The sequence below is a fragment of the Macrosteles quadrilineatus genome, unplaced genomic scaffold (assembly GCF_028750875.1).
Source record: "Macrosteles quadrilineatus isolate MER2022 unplaced genomic scaffold, UCM_ALF_1.0 Scaffold_3__2_contigs__length_128488019, whole genome shotgun sequence".
Lineage (NCBI taxonomy): Eukaryota > Metazoa > Arthropoda > Insecta > Hemiptera > Cicadellidae > Macrosteles > Macrosteles quadrilineatus.
Window position 1 is genome coordinate 23,049,062 of NW_026542596.1, and position 14,274 is coordinate 23,063,335.

A 14,274-nucleotide genomic window follows, 5' to 3' on the forward strand; every position below is an offset into this window, starting at 1 on the left:
TAACAACATTTCTTGTAAATATCTTATCATTTTTTCAAAAGCTGATATTGTATTTAGTGTCTCCTACAAATGCTTCCCACTCATAGCCACATTATGCTGTCCATAATAATGAATATTAACAAAAAAAAAAAAATAAAATATATATATATATATATATATATTTATATTTCTTCTATTTGGTGGTGTTCTATGACTTTCCCATGTTTCCATAATCGACACTTTAAATAATTGCTCAAGAAATGCAGTACAGTGTTAATTCAGTTTTATTTTTAGTATTTCATTGTAATATTTATCTCAACCCAAATTAAAATAGTAAATATTTCATTTCAACCAAGCCAGTAAATGTTTGTAGCACATATTTCCCCCTCAAATTGCAACTCAAATATTAACAACAATTAAATTATCCAGCTGATCATAATGTAAACAAAAATATGTTCTTCATAAGAATAACATGGGGACTTTAAAAGCCACTTAAAAAAAATTTAAGGTCAACTTGCAAATCTAAACACCTAGACTAACATTTTGGTATATTATACGAGGGGTTCAATCTTAAAACAAACTTTATTGTTCAAAAAAGTTTCATGTAGCGTAATACTAATATAGATGCCACCTACAAAATTTACTTCACAATTATTTGTTGAACATTTTGAACAGTATCTGAAATATACTTCTTTAACGTTAGCCCTAATAGGAATGGAATTTCCACATAAAAAATTCCAGCAGCAAGATAACAGTTTTCGAGAAAAATTGAAATTATTAAACCGTTCAACAATTTCTTGTTAAAATATTCAGATGAATGTGTATTTTACTCCCACGCAATGTGAATAAATAAGTAATTTCATCACTAAAGCGTAAAGTGACTCTTTTCAATACTTTTTGCCCGTGTGATGAACTATTATATTTTTGTCATATTGTAACAATATTAACAATCTAAGTTATGACAAGAAAACACGTATCATGTAAAGATAACCTCTCAAAACAACTTCCAACATGTTTTCAATATTGTTAGAGCAAATAAGCAGCTGTTTAGTATGTGATTCAATCATTCCGTCTATTACGATTGTGTTAGTGAACATTATACATTATAACAGATATGTTAAAATATTGACAAAAATGCAGTGATAAGCTACAACCAATGTAATCATTCGTTCATAATTTCGATATATGCGATTGAGTACAATCGAAGTTAACTACAATCGAAGGTAACTTTTACTCCCTAGGGACTAAAAAGGCTTTTTAAAGCATAGGGAGTAAAAGTCAGCTATTGCAAACTCAGATAATCTTCGATCGTAAGTAGTCGCATGTTTTGAAACTATGTATCTATTGATTTATTCTCTTGTAGCTTAATGTTATATTCTCGTCAAAACAGTTTTGTTTAGACATATCGATAGCATAATGTACATTGTACACCAACACAATCGTAACAGACGAAATGATTCAATCACTTACTGAACAGCTGCTTATTTGCATAAGCTAAATTTTAAACGAATTGAAAGTTGTTTTGTGAAGTGAAAAGTATTTTAGTTTTCTAACTTAGATTGTTGAATAATGTTGCAACATGACGAAAAAATATAGTTCATCACATGGGATAAAAGTGTATTTTCAACCCTTGATCATTTTCAGAAAACTTGGGCTCGGGTCGAAAAGAGTCACTTTATTCTCTAGTAATTAAATAAACTATTTCTCTTAACACTTTTCAAAAATGTTATTCCTAAGAATGCAAAGATACACTAGTAAATGTTGAAGTAAAGAGGAGTAAATACTTTAGAATTGTTTCCATAAGAAAAAATTACAAAAGAATAATTATTGTAGATAGTGTAATAAATCAAGTAAAAGCCTGCAGACCGAAAAGATTGAACAGTTTAAAAATGATTAAACGTATTAAGTAGTATATAGTGGTAATTCGAAAGCAACGCTGGGCTAATGTCATCACAATAACGTACATATTTTCTAAAATGCACTTAACAACGTTTAATTTCAGTTAAATAGTTCTCGTCATCAGCTATTTAAAATAAACTTCCCGCCATCAGCCATAAACTGTGTTAAGTCCATCGTAATCAAAACCAATCAGCACTTCATCATTCAAGCGATCATACGTCATTTCAATTTACTAATACCAGTGGTACAAATCGGCATGATAAATACTGCATTCATGTAAAAGTGTTTATAATGAATTTACAATCTCTTTGTTTGTGTTTCCCTACAAATTCCTTTTGAGAATGGATTCAAATAGACTAATGGATAAAGTTTTGACGTTGATGGAATGGTTTAGCGACTAGCCGCATCTCCGACCTACGTAATCCAGTTTGATCCTTGGTCAAAATAACCCTGGGATAATAGGGTTACCAGTTAAATGAAACACATATGTAAACTGAACATGTTATAATCTTAAGATGGTTTTTGTGGCCACAAGATTCCAAATATACTTTGCAACCCGGGCCGGTCTATAAAATATGGGGAAACGTGTTGTTCGTTAACATTATTATATTCAGATTTCTTTATATTGATGTGTCTTGCTTCCAACGGTTGTGAAAGCTGTAAAACTAATTTCTTAAGGAAACTGTCCAGCCCTGATCTTGTAATCGAACGACGGCCTGTTGTCAGAAATATTTATTTACTGTGGAAAATTGGCATTGGCCACTAGATCCAGACTTGGACCATTTTGGGATAAAATCAGAAAACTGCAGACTTGATAGTGAGCACAACCAATAGAATAATTATTCCCCTCTGAACCTCAAATTTCAGTGTATAACATCAATTATAAAGATGACACATTACAGTGTGAATTTATTTCTCTTCTAAAATGCTTTATTATTTCTTTCTGTAGTTTAGGTGATATAGTTTATTATTTATTGTTCTATTTCTTATACAAGAATATTATTCACACATCTTGCTTCAACAAACTCTATTTTCAAACTAAAACAATGTTTACAAAAACATCTGACAACAAACATATTTAAACACATGATGAAAAGAACAGACTTAATACAACATCCCGCTTCAAGATGTCCACATCTTTATGAACCTCAGTACCGCCTCGGTTTCTTAATGGACCTCCCGTAACGGGTTACTGTGCCAGCTCCTGGACGATCACGTGAGTTGCATGGACGATTAAGGACCATGGATGAACAGTTTGAAAGAATTCCATCTCCTCCGTAGTACGGTGCAGGAACTAAGAACTTCCTGTTTCGGCGAATAGTTCTCTTGTCAGTTTCCACAAGGTAGGAACGTGGTTCGTTCAATTTCCTGACTACCTTACCGTGTCGACGTAGATCTGTGATCCATACCATGCTTCCAACTTCTAATTTACTTAAACCACTCGCTCCATGTCGTTTATCAAATTGTATCTTGTACTTATTCTGGTACTTATTCTCCCTCTCAAGAAAATTCTTATTTTCCACAGGATTTCCAACCAAAGTAGATGGAAGATTGTCTCTTAATTTCCTTCCAAACATAAGTTCAGATGGGGAAAAGCCGGTTTCAAGAGGTGAGGTCCGGTAAGAAAGTAGGGCAAGTTCAAATTTATCCTTGTTTTTCTTCATTAGCCCTTTTGCTACTTTCACAGCTGCTTCAGCTGCCCCATTTCCCTGATGGTGGTGGGGACTACTTCTGAATGTGGAGAACCCCCACTCCTTTGCAAACAATTTAAATTCACTTGAGTCAATATGGTGAAATTGTGTCCCACTATCTGAATAAACACGTTGAGGAATTCCAAAACGTGAAAATGTGGTTTTGCAAACCCGATCACATCTGAAGCCCTCATTCGATGCATTTCCTCGACTTCAAAGTATCTTGAGTAGTCATCCACGATAACCATATACCACTTGTCTTCGTGTTTGAACAAGTCAACAGACACATTTTGCCACGGGTAATCCGGGACAGTTCTCGGAATCAATGGTTCACTGTGATTAGTTGAGTTCTGAATACACACTGGACACGATTTGATTTTCCTTTCTATTTCTTGAGAAATTCCAGGCCACCACATGGTTCCCAAAGCACGTTTCCTTGTTTTTGTGATTCCCAAGTGTCCACTGTGAAGCCTCTCGAGCATTTCCGCTCGTAGTTCTTGAGGTATTATCATCCGAGTTCCTCGAAGCAATAGCCCATCAATACAACTTAACTCGTCTTTCACATTAAAGTACTCTTGAATCTCATTAGGTAAACTTGATTTTACAGGCCATTCGTCTAAAATTTGTAACTTAAGTTGTGCACAGATTGGATCTCTCATTTGTGAGTGAAGTACCTTTGTCACATTTTCATCTGTAGTGTTTATACTAATCAGACTGATTTCGTGGACGAAGGCTTCCACTTCTTCGGTCAATTCGCCATCTTCGTCAGCCGGAATAGGACTTCTTGATAGTAGATCTGCTATGGCAAGGTCTTTTCCTGGGGTCCAGGTCATGCGATAATCGTATCTCATCATACGCATTCGGAACCGCTGTAGCCTCGGTGAGAGCTCGTCCAAATTTTGTGTTTTGAAAATTGAGATAAGCGGTTTGTGGTCGGTCTCAATTGTGTACATTTTACCCATCAGGAAACATTTCAAACGGTCACTTGCCCATGTGCACGCAAGCGCTTCTCTCTCAATGTTACTGTAGTTTTCTTCAGCTGGCGTTAGAGTCCGAGATATATATGCCACAGGTTTCTTGTTTTCTCCTTCAACTTGAAGTAAAACCGCTCCAAGACCTTTTTTTGAAGCATCGCAAGAAAGAATCGAGGGTTTTTGCGGATCGTAAACAGTCAAACATGGCTCTGATGATAAAATCTGTTTTACTGTGACAAAAGCGTTTTCTTGAGCTGGTCCCCAAAAGAAATCGTTTTTAGTCTTTAACAAGCTCGTAATTGGCTCCAAAATCTCACTGCGGTTCGGAATAAATTTTGCCAGAAAAGTGATCATGCCTATGAATCTTTGTACTTCATTAGCGTTTCTTGGAGCTGGTAGGTCCACAATCGCTTGTACCTTGCTTGGATCAGGCTTGATTCCGTCCTTAGACAGCACAAACCCCAGAAATGTCACAGTCTTCTTGCAGAACTCCGACTTCTGCTTATTCAAGGTGATTCCATTAGCTTGCACTCTCTCTAGAACGGCCCTAAGACACTCGTCGTGTTCTTCTTTCGTTCTTCCCCATATCAGACAGTCGTCAATGTGCACTAAACAGTTCTTTGCCCCTTTTAAAGCTTTTGACATGCGGCGCTGAAACTCTTCAGGAGCGGACGTAATTCCAAAAGGTAACTTACGGAATTTATACCTCCCAAAAGGGGTGATAAATGTTGTGTAATCTTGTGACTCCTCTGCAAGGTTCAGTTGCCAGAACCCGGAATTCGCATCGATCTTGCTGAAGTACTTGGCTCCCGCGATCTCGGCCAATGAAAGTTCGATCTTTGGGATAGGATAAAACCGACGTTTCACACTGTTGTTGAGTTTGGATAGGTCTACGCAGATCCTAACCCCACCTCCCTTTTTTGCGCAAACTACCATTGGTGCGCACCAATCAGTCGCGTGTTCAACTGGAACAATCACCCCTTTCTCAAGCATATCGTCTAACTGCACTTTCACCTTGGTTTTTAAAGGTATTGGTACAACCCTGGGGGTGGATATAGCGTAAGGAACTGCATTCTCCTTCATTTCAATCTTGTACTCTCCTTTCATATTTCCCAGCCCTTGAAATAAATTAGGATACTTAGTAGCCCAGTCAATATCATGTGAATCTACAGAAAAAATTCTCCTCACCAGGTTCAGCTCTTCACAGGAACGTCTGCTAAGAAGTGGAACAGTGATCTCCTCAGAAATATACGCAAGATCATAAACTGATACACCCTTATGTTCAAGCTTTAGCCTTAAAGTTCCCAAAATATTGATTCGTTCTTTCTTCTTTGCGCTAAACACAGGGGATTTGCACTTTCCTAGAGGCAGAGTCTTAATAAAATCACCAAGAACTCCTACTGGAATCATGGTTACATCAGCTGCTGTGTCAAGTTTAAATTTTATAAGACCTAAATCTTGGTTTCCACAGCTTGCTTTTACCTCCTGGACCCAGGCTTTGTCACTGCTGTCTATATTCCCTATGAAAATCTCAGGAACCTGTTGATAACCACTGTCTGAATCTTGCTGTTCGATTTCCTTAACAACGTTTTTGTTTTTTCTCATCCACTTTTCGCGGAAGGGACAACATCGAAAAAAATGTCCAATCTCGGAACATTTGTCACATTTGGCTTTCCTAGCAGGGCATTCGGCCAGTGATCCGTGCCAGTTATAACCACATTTCCTGCACTTTTTTCTCATAGCATCCTCGGTGAATTTCTGTTCACCAGCTCTTTCAGACAGATTTGTTTTACCAACTTGTATTGACGTTTGATTCACCATAAAAACATTAGTATTGGCGAGCTCACGTTTTTGGCGTTCTAGCTCCTCGTGTTGGCGCAAGGTATTAATCGCCTTCTCCAGAGTCAATTGAGAGTCCAGCTGGAGTCTATCACTTAGAGCCTCATCTTTCATACCAATAATGAGGACCAGAAGCACCATCTCATCGTTCAGTTCACCCCATGCACACGTTTTTGCAAGACCATGCAAATCTGTTATGAATTTTTCAGATGGATCACTCCCTTGCTTGTGTCTCAGAAATTTTGTTCTCTCATAAATGATATTTCGTCTTGGCACAAAGTATGCATCAAAGGCCCGAAGAGCCTCGTCATAAGTATTCGGTTTTGGTGAAAACGAATCGAAAATATCTTCACTCCTACTACCCATTGTAAACAAAAGTACATCGATTTGCCGAGCGTCGGAAGTGCTATCTAGACCGCACCCCCGTCTGTACCTTTGAAAGCGATTCCTCCAGGAATGCCACTCATTCGGAGTAAAAGAGAAGGTATCTGGAGTTGGTAACGTCAGATTTATCATAGGAGTAGGAGTACACATTACTGCATTATTTTCTCGGTTTGTCTGTCCCAATGCAAAACCTAGTGACTCACCTTCAGTCTTTCTAGAATCCCTTTCTGACATGTAGTTGAATTCACTTTGGGCATCCTCCTCATTGTCCTCATACCTTTGCCTACGAGTATTTCGTTTTTTTCTGCCCTTACTTGACATCATGCGTGGTTTTAGACTTTGTTCGATAAAAAATCCACTAAGCTGCCACCATGTTCTATTTCTTATACAAGAATATTATTCACACATCTTGCTTCAACAAACTCTATTTTCAAACTAAAACAATGTTTACAAAAACATCTGACAACAAACATATTTAAACACATAATGAAAAGAACAGACTTAATACAACATTTATTATGTAGTTTCTAGTTATTATTGAAACAGTAGTTTTAGTTTCAAACTTCAAGAATATAGTTTATGAAGCTTTAAATGAATTAAATATTGAAATTGAAATTAAGTCACGCTTTAATTACTTATTTGCATAATTGACAGGAACACATGTCAATCAGTATTAGAATTTTTACTTTATTTAACTCTTTTTATTTTACAAAAAAAAAAAAAAATGTAAATTAACTTTAAAGATTCACATAGGTCATAACGATTAAGTCATAACGATTGAGTCAACTAAAATCAACTTATAAATCCTATTTTCTTGATCATAGGAGTGGTTTTAACACTTCTTCGGTCTTCTACCGGAAGATATATATTTACATATATTACTTTTTTCGTACAATACAGTTCTCAATGTTTGACATTTATAAAGTTATAAGATTTACATTCAGCATCCATAAAGACTCCTAATTGAACAAATGATACGTCTTATAACGTTTTTTTAACTGTTCAAACAAAAACAAGCGAATAATAAAAAGTGACAGTTGAGTTTTCCTGTGCAATTTATCGTTTTTCATATATATTATAAATTTATTTATGTCCTTTTAGGATGGCAATGCTGTTTAAAGTTTATCTTTCACAGTCCCTTCGTAATCAATTATTTCCACATTAACGTACATTTCTTATTAAATTGAGCACATGACCAAGCTTTCGAAAGATTATTTTTATGAATGGTGGCAGGTCAAAATGCAAGATATCACCGCAAGGGTGCTGGAGCGATTATAGTTACTAGAGGTCGTCCAGTGGTCGAAAAATCGCCCAAAAATATGTAATGTACAGACTTCTCTATTTTCACCCCACGCTGGAAATAAAAGTTGTGATTAGAATTTCTTCTATTTGTTTTTATTTCCTATTAGCGAATTTCCCATATAGGGAATAAGCTATTACCGTAGTACTCACGGTAAGACCTGGACCCGGGACCGATTTTTTTTCGTTTTGAGGTCCCTAGAGGCCAAAAACACCATCCGTTCAAATTCATATATATATTTATATATTTATATATGTGTCCGTTAGCGCGATAACTCGAGCAAAAATGATCCGATTTTGATGAAATTTGGTACAAATGTGTAAACCTACGTTTATTCGAACGAGTTCGCAAACCAGCATGATCGGACCATGGGAACGGGGGTTTATGGGGGCTTTTTTGGGGGTAAAAATGGGTTTTTTCCCATTTTTGACCCAAAAAACATAAAATTTTGCAATTTCTTTCTAAACTATTTTGTAGAGCTCAAAAAAACAAATTATTTAGTATATTGAAGCGTTATAATGCGCCTAATGGTTACGGAAAAAACTCCAAAAAATTGTAAATTTAAAATTCCCATGTTATTCTTATGGAGAATAAGTAAACTGTTGTAATTTGCTTGTTTATAAACATATTTTGCCCAAATTTGGAAAATGTTTTTATTTCTTGCTAACTATTAACATTTTACATAAAAAACACTTTTACCCTCCCTGTTGCAGCAAACCTAAGTATGTGTAAAACTGATTCTATTTAAATAGGGAATACATGTGATATTTTTAAGGAGACATTTTAGTGTAAATCCATTCAGGGAAATGGAAATTCGCTTAGTCTGCAGGTTTGCTGCAGCGGGGGTATTTATATTTCGTTGTTATTACGTCACCAGCATGGGAAACCATAAGGCCAACGATAATTTTTTTATATTTTAAATTCATTTTTTTGTGATTAGGCCTACTGTATTTTTGAGACTATTTTAATTTATAAAGGGATTCTGTACATCTGCAGGGAAATATCGTTCTAAAAGTATGCGTAGATTTTCCCTGCGATGTACACGAGCTGAGAAAAAAGGTTTTCAAGAAACATGCTTACCTATATAGTACTGTACAGTAAAAATAAGCGAAAAATTCCATTAACCTAAACAAAATTAGTACAAGCAGGGAATTTGGTACAGATGTTGGGTGTACCTTCCTTTTGAACATACTGTAAGTCCCCTAAAATTGAAGCCGTGCTACGGCTGCCATTTTGGAAAATGGTGGCATATTTCTGTATTTTATGCTATAGTGGCTTTATTATTAGAGATACAGGAAAGATTTAACTGTACAAAATGTAGTCCATCTAAAAATACACATTTGTGTTATTTATTATTTTTCTCTAGACCCAACGATTTTTTACTTAATTGTGATTAAGTATATTTATTTATTTATTTTGTTAAATAGTGAAAACCCATCGAAATCGACGGTTACTTTAAAGGTTTATGACAATTCATCCCATTTAGTTAAATAGTGTGATACTATAAGATCTTAAGCTTAAACTTTATTTAAGTTAATGAGTAAAATAACTCCGCTACATCAAACCTGCAGACTCAGCAAATTTACATTTGACTGATTGGATGTTTTATTAAATGTATATAAATAAAATAAGGTTTAACAAATACAGTACCTAGGTTTGCTGCTACAGGGAGTGTAAAATAGTGTGTGTTTTTTTAAATACCAATAGCTAGTTTATAAAATAAACTAATTTTCATAAGTTTGAAAAAAAATTTTTAACAAGCAAACTACAACAGTTAGGCCTACTACTTATTCATAAGAATAACATGGGGATTTTTAAATTTAAAATTATTTTCAAATTGTGGTTGTGTTTACTAAAATATGACGATTCACCGTCACGATTTGAAAACTAACCGAAGTGGTTTTCAAAAGGAGATGGAACAAGTTATTTAAGTAATATTAACTCGTGCCAAGTACCGGAACTTTTGTATGCAGTGAGGCTAATCAACCACATTTTGTGAAGTACGCAATAGTCATATTAATATTTAATCCTCGTTTTGTATCCATTAAATAAAGTTACATTTTAATATTTTGATGGTATTAACACACTAACTAACACAGGTAGGCTTGACATCCCATTGTGAATTTGGAAAGTCGTTTTTCGTGTCTAGTTCATGTTGGTCCCACTGAACGCTAGTGACAAACAAATTTTGTTTCTATTATTTTAGGGGTAATTTTGTGGTTTTTACTTTACTGTTTGGTTATATATTACTAGGGGACAAGCTATTGTTTACGATTAGATAGTTTTATTTGGTTTAACGAGGTTTTCAATGACTAAAATAACTAGAAACAAATTGTAAACAAAACACGACCTCTACAGTGCACCGGACAGAACTAACAACAAAACTCTTCGGCTGATCCGTAAGGATGAGAAATCTATGGGAGAATATTTAATCCATGATATCACTCTGTTTAACGGAGTGGGATAAATAATTGTCGTAAACCTTGAAAGTAACCATCGATTTCGATGGGTTTGACAGATTTTTATAAAAAAAATCTAACCATACTTAATTACAAATAACACAAACCGTTGGGTTTAGAGAAAAATGATGGATACCAAAACTGTGTATTTTTAGACGGACCACATTTTTTATACCTAGCTTATTCATGTATCTCTATTAATAAAGCTACTATAGCCAAAAATACAGAAATGTGCCGTCATTTTTTAATATGGCGGCCGTAGCACAGCTTCAATTTTAGGGAACTTTGAGTATGTTCAAAAGGAAGGTACACCCAGCATCTGTACCAAATTCATAAATAAATAAAAATAAATAAATAAATATATCTTTATTGTCACATAAACGTTTTACAGATTATATAGCATAAGCTACAAAAACAGGTGACATTGTCAATATAATCATATATCATAATAAGTACCTAAAATACTAAAAAATAAACAATGATTCTTACAAATAATTATTTGGGCTATTTTATAAAACATAATATTTGCTAATTTAAAAAATTCCTTGCTTGTACTAATATTTTTGGGTCAAAACATATTTTTATTGTACTAATATATAGGATGGCATAAATTACTGGCTTAAATGTCATAACTTGTGAATAGGCAATTCGTCATTACAATAATTTAACAATTAAAATATTGAACATACTTTCAAATATAAATAACAAGTTAAGACCTCCGTAAGCTAAGGAAAGGTGTTAAAGCTATGAATGTAATGGTAAAGAGATAATAAATATATTTTCCTCCATGGTAAATCCGTCAATAAATTGGTCTAAAGACTCAGAAATCTCTTTCCAAAGTCAAGGGAGTATGTAGTTGTGACTCGACCGTAACGTTTTAACGGGTGATAAGTTGTGCAATGACCCCCTGGAACTATCTTTGGACTTGGGTCATCTTCAGCATTCCCTACTCTAGTTTTTTTTTTCAGTTTACTTGTGCACTTGGTGCTGGAAAAGAAAATGTTATTGCTTCAGAAAAATTGGGTAACGTACAGAAAGAGGGAGAGGTTGAAGAGAAGCAAAAGGTCCACAGTCCTTGAAGCAAGATGCTAGATGTTGAATGATTTTAAATAAATTATTAAAAGACAATTTATTTATAACTAATTATCACACCAAAGGTAGTAGGGTTATATTGATGGCAAACTAGAGGGATTGGAGAATAAAATATCACACGGGTAAGGTAAGATCGGGATCAGAATCAAATTATTGGAAATTGTAAGTTGAAGGAGAACTCAAGCAGACATAAATATACATCCTGGGCTCTCTGGGAACAGATGAAAACACCTCATTTCATTCAAAATATCCACCTTTCCTTTGTTTGGTTTGCTTGTAAGTGTAAACGATTTTCTATTGTTTTTTGTGTAAAATAAATAGCTTATTTTAGGACATAGGCCTACTTTGTATTTTTATCATTGATATAATAACATTAATGAAGTGTAAGTTAAAATAATTACAAAAAAACATAAAAAAGATCGTAAAAAAGAGTTATACGATGAGATAATGTTATAAAACACCGCTTTCTTTGATCGAACAAAGTAAAGTGCCAAAGTGCCCATAATTAATGCAATAGAATGGCCTTTAATGTAATTGAAATTGAAACCATATTACATAAGTAAGATCTTATTCTCAAAAAGCGAGTGAAATCACACTTTTGCTGAGATTAATATTTAACGACAAAAATTTTCTTGAAAAAGTTGGCATGAGTATATTGGCCACCATTCATCATAAATAACCTCGTAACGACTACATTATTAGCGAATTTCCCTATAGGGAAGTAGCTATTACCGTAGGTGGCACGGTAAGACCTAGACCCGGGACCGATTTACTTTTTCATTTTGATGTCCCCAGAGGCCAAAAACACTATTCGTTCAAATTTTTATATATGTATATATATATATATATATAGACTTATATATATATATATATATACGTCCGTGAACGCGATAACTTGAGTAATTTTTGTCCGATTTTGATGAAATTTGGTTTAAAGGTGTAAAGCGGGATAAACTTGAATGAGTTCGCGAACCAGCACGATCGGACCATGGGAACGGGGCTTTACGGGGGGTTTTATGGGGTAAAAATTGGTTTTTCTCACTTTTGACCCTCAAAACACAAAATTTCCCAATTTCTCTTTAGACCTTTTTAAAGAGCTTAAAAAAACAAATAATTTAGTATATAAAAGTATTTTTGTTCGAATATTAGTAACGGAGAAAATTAAAAAAATTGTAAATTTAAAATTCCCATGTTATTCTTATGGAGAAAATTGTCAAATGTTGTAGTTTGCTTGTTTATGAATATATTTTGATCAAACTTGGCAAATTTATTTATTTTGTACTAAGCTATCAATATTTTACTCAAAAACACACTTTATTAGTTTCCTTGTAGCAGCAAACATAGGTACTCGTTAAACCTAATGTTATTAAAATATATTTAACTGAAAATCAATTCAGACAAATGGAAATTCGCTTAGTCGGCAGGTTTGCTGCGGCGGGGGTATTTATTTCTTTATTCTAAATTTGACTGAAGTTTATAAAGCATAAATCGTAATACAATTACTGTCCTCTAATGAACAAAATATTTTTACAATACTACTGTTTCCCCTACAATATTTTATATTACTGCAACAACATATTTCGTGGAAATTCTAGTTAAAAAAAGGTAGTGGCGTGGCATCACCCCACTCGACTCCAAACAAATATTTTTTCAGGTATACAGATGCGTCGCCACATGACACCACAATTGGCCGCAGCGACCAAACTGCTTTGTGCTTGTGGATGCGACCGTGAAGCGAAACTAACCCGAGTGCATCTCGTAGACTCAGCGCCGCGAGGGGGGTGATGGGGAGATGAGGAGCTTGTGGAGGGGGTGGGGCGTTCGGAGAGACGGACAGTCGAGTGCGGTCCTCCGAAGTGCCAACATCGTCCGAACGTCCAGTGGGAGTGTACGAAGTCGCGATCGAAAAACCGGTTCCGAAAAATTGTCGAAGTGTGTACGATTCCTCAGTGTATTTTCAGTGACGTGATGGCTACGAGCGCAGGTGTTGGGAAGGGTACCTAGGAGTTGACTGATGTCGGAGACTAAGATGAAGGAGTGCGGCAGGGCGACGCACGCTTGGCTCGCCAGCCTGTGTATAGTGTCCGTGGTGGTCTCTGGGTACGTGCTGTACAAGCAGTCCCTACTGGAGTCCCGGCTGGATGCTCTGGAGAGACAGAACCAGGTCCCTGGGGAACTCCTGGTGGAGAGGCTCCGGCGAGAGGTCGGCAGGAAGTACTCGCAGCATACGCGGGTGGTGAGGGACACTAGCGACTGTTCATGTCCAGGTAAATACTTTTTATTAATTAACATACTACACCTACAATGAGGATATCACATGAGGGATATCAAGTTTCAATACTAGATGTTCTGAAGCCAAATGTCGGTACTTCATCAACTGTAGATTTTTTCCGTTACCATATTTAAGTTACATAATACCTTCATAAAAATCTTAAAGTAAAAATAAATATAGGCAGGTTTGTATAGATTGACGTTTTAGAAAGCTTAAAGTAGAGATCTATTTAGACGGAAAATTGGTTCCTGTAGACAACTACTGTAACGATAAGTATCAATTGACAATACACATACTACATTAAGGACAATTTAAGAGCAATATGAACATCATGATTGAAGCAGTCCTGTGTGTACTCACGACCTCAGATTATAATACTCTAGGG

The 14,274-nt window shown here is 35.3% G+C and overlaps 2 protein-coding genes across 14 annotated transcripts in view; one reads left to right on the top strand and one right to left on the bottom strand.

The window, feature by feature from the left end:
- Positions 1-3,559: 3,559 nt before the first annotated feature.
- On the bottom strand, positions 3,560-7,087 carry LOC128989044 (uncharacterized protein K02A2.6-like). Its single transcript, XM_054410901.1, has 2 exons — positions 6,970-7,087; positions 3,560-6,573 (listed from the first exon to the last, which is right to left on the bottom strand). Exons 1-2 carry the CDS (start codon positions 7,085-7,087, stop codon positions 3,560-3,562), a joined length of 3,132 nt encoding a protein of 1,043 aa, XP_054266876.1.
- A 6,402-nt stretch (positions 7,088-13,489) lies between these two features.
- LOC128988605 (collagen alpha chain CG42342-like) overlaps positions 13,490-14,274 on the top strand; it is a 323,334-nt gene continuing 322,549 nt past the window's right edge. For all 13 annotated transcript variants that reach the window (XM_054410032.1, XM_054410043.1, XM_054410034.1 and 10 more), the window contains exon 1: positions 13,490-13,884. In XM_054410032.1, the coding sequence (XP_054266007.1) occupies positions 13,632-13,884 (253 nt within the window). In that variant the 5' untranslated portion in view covers positions 13,490-13,631. The remainder of the gene's footprint in view (positions 13,885-14,274) is intronic.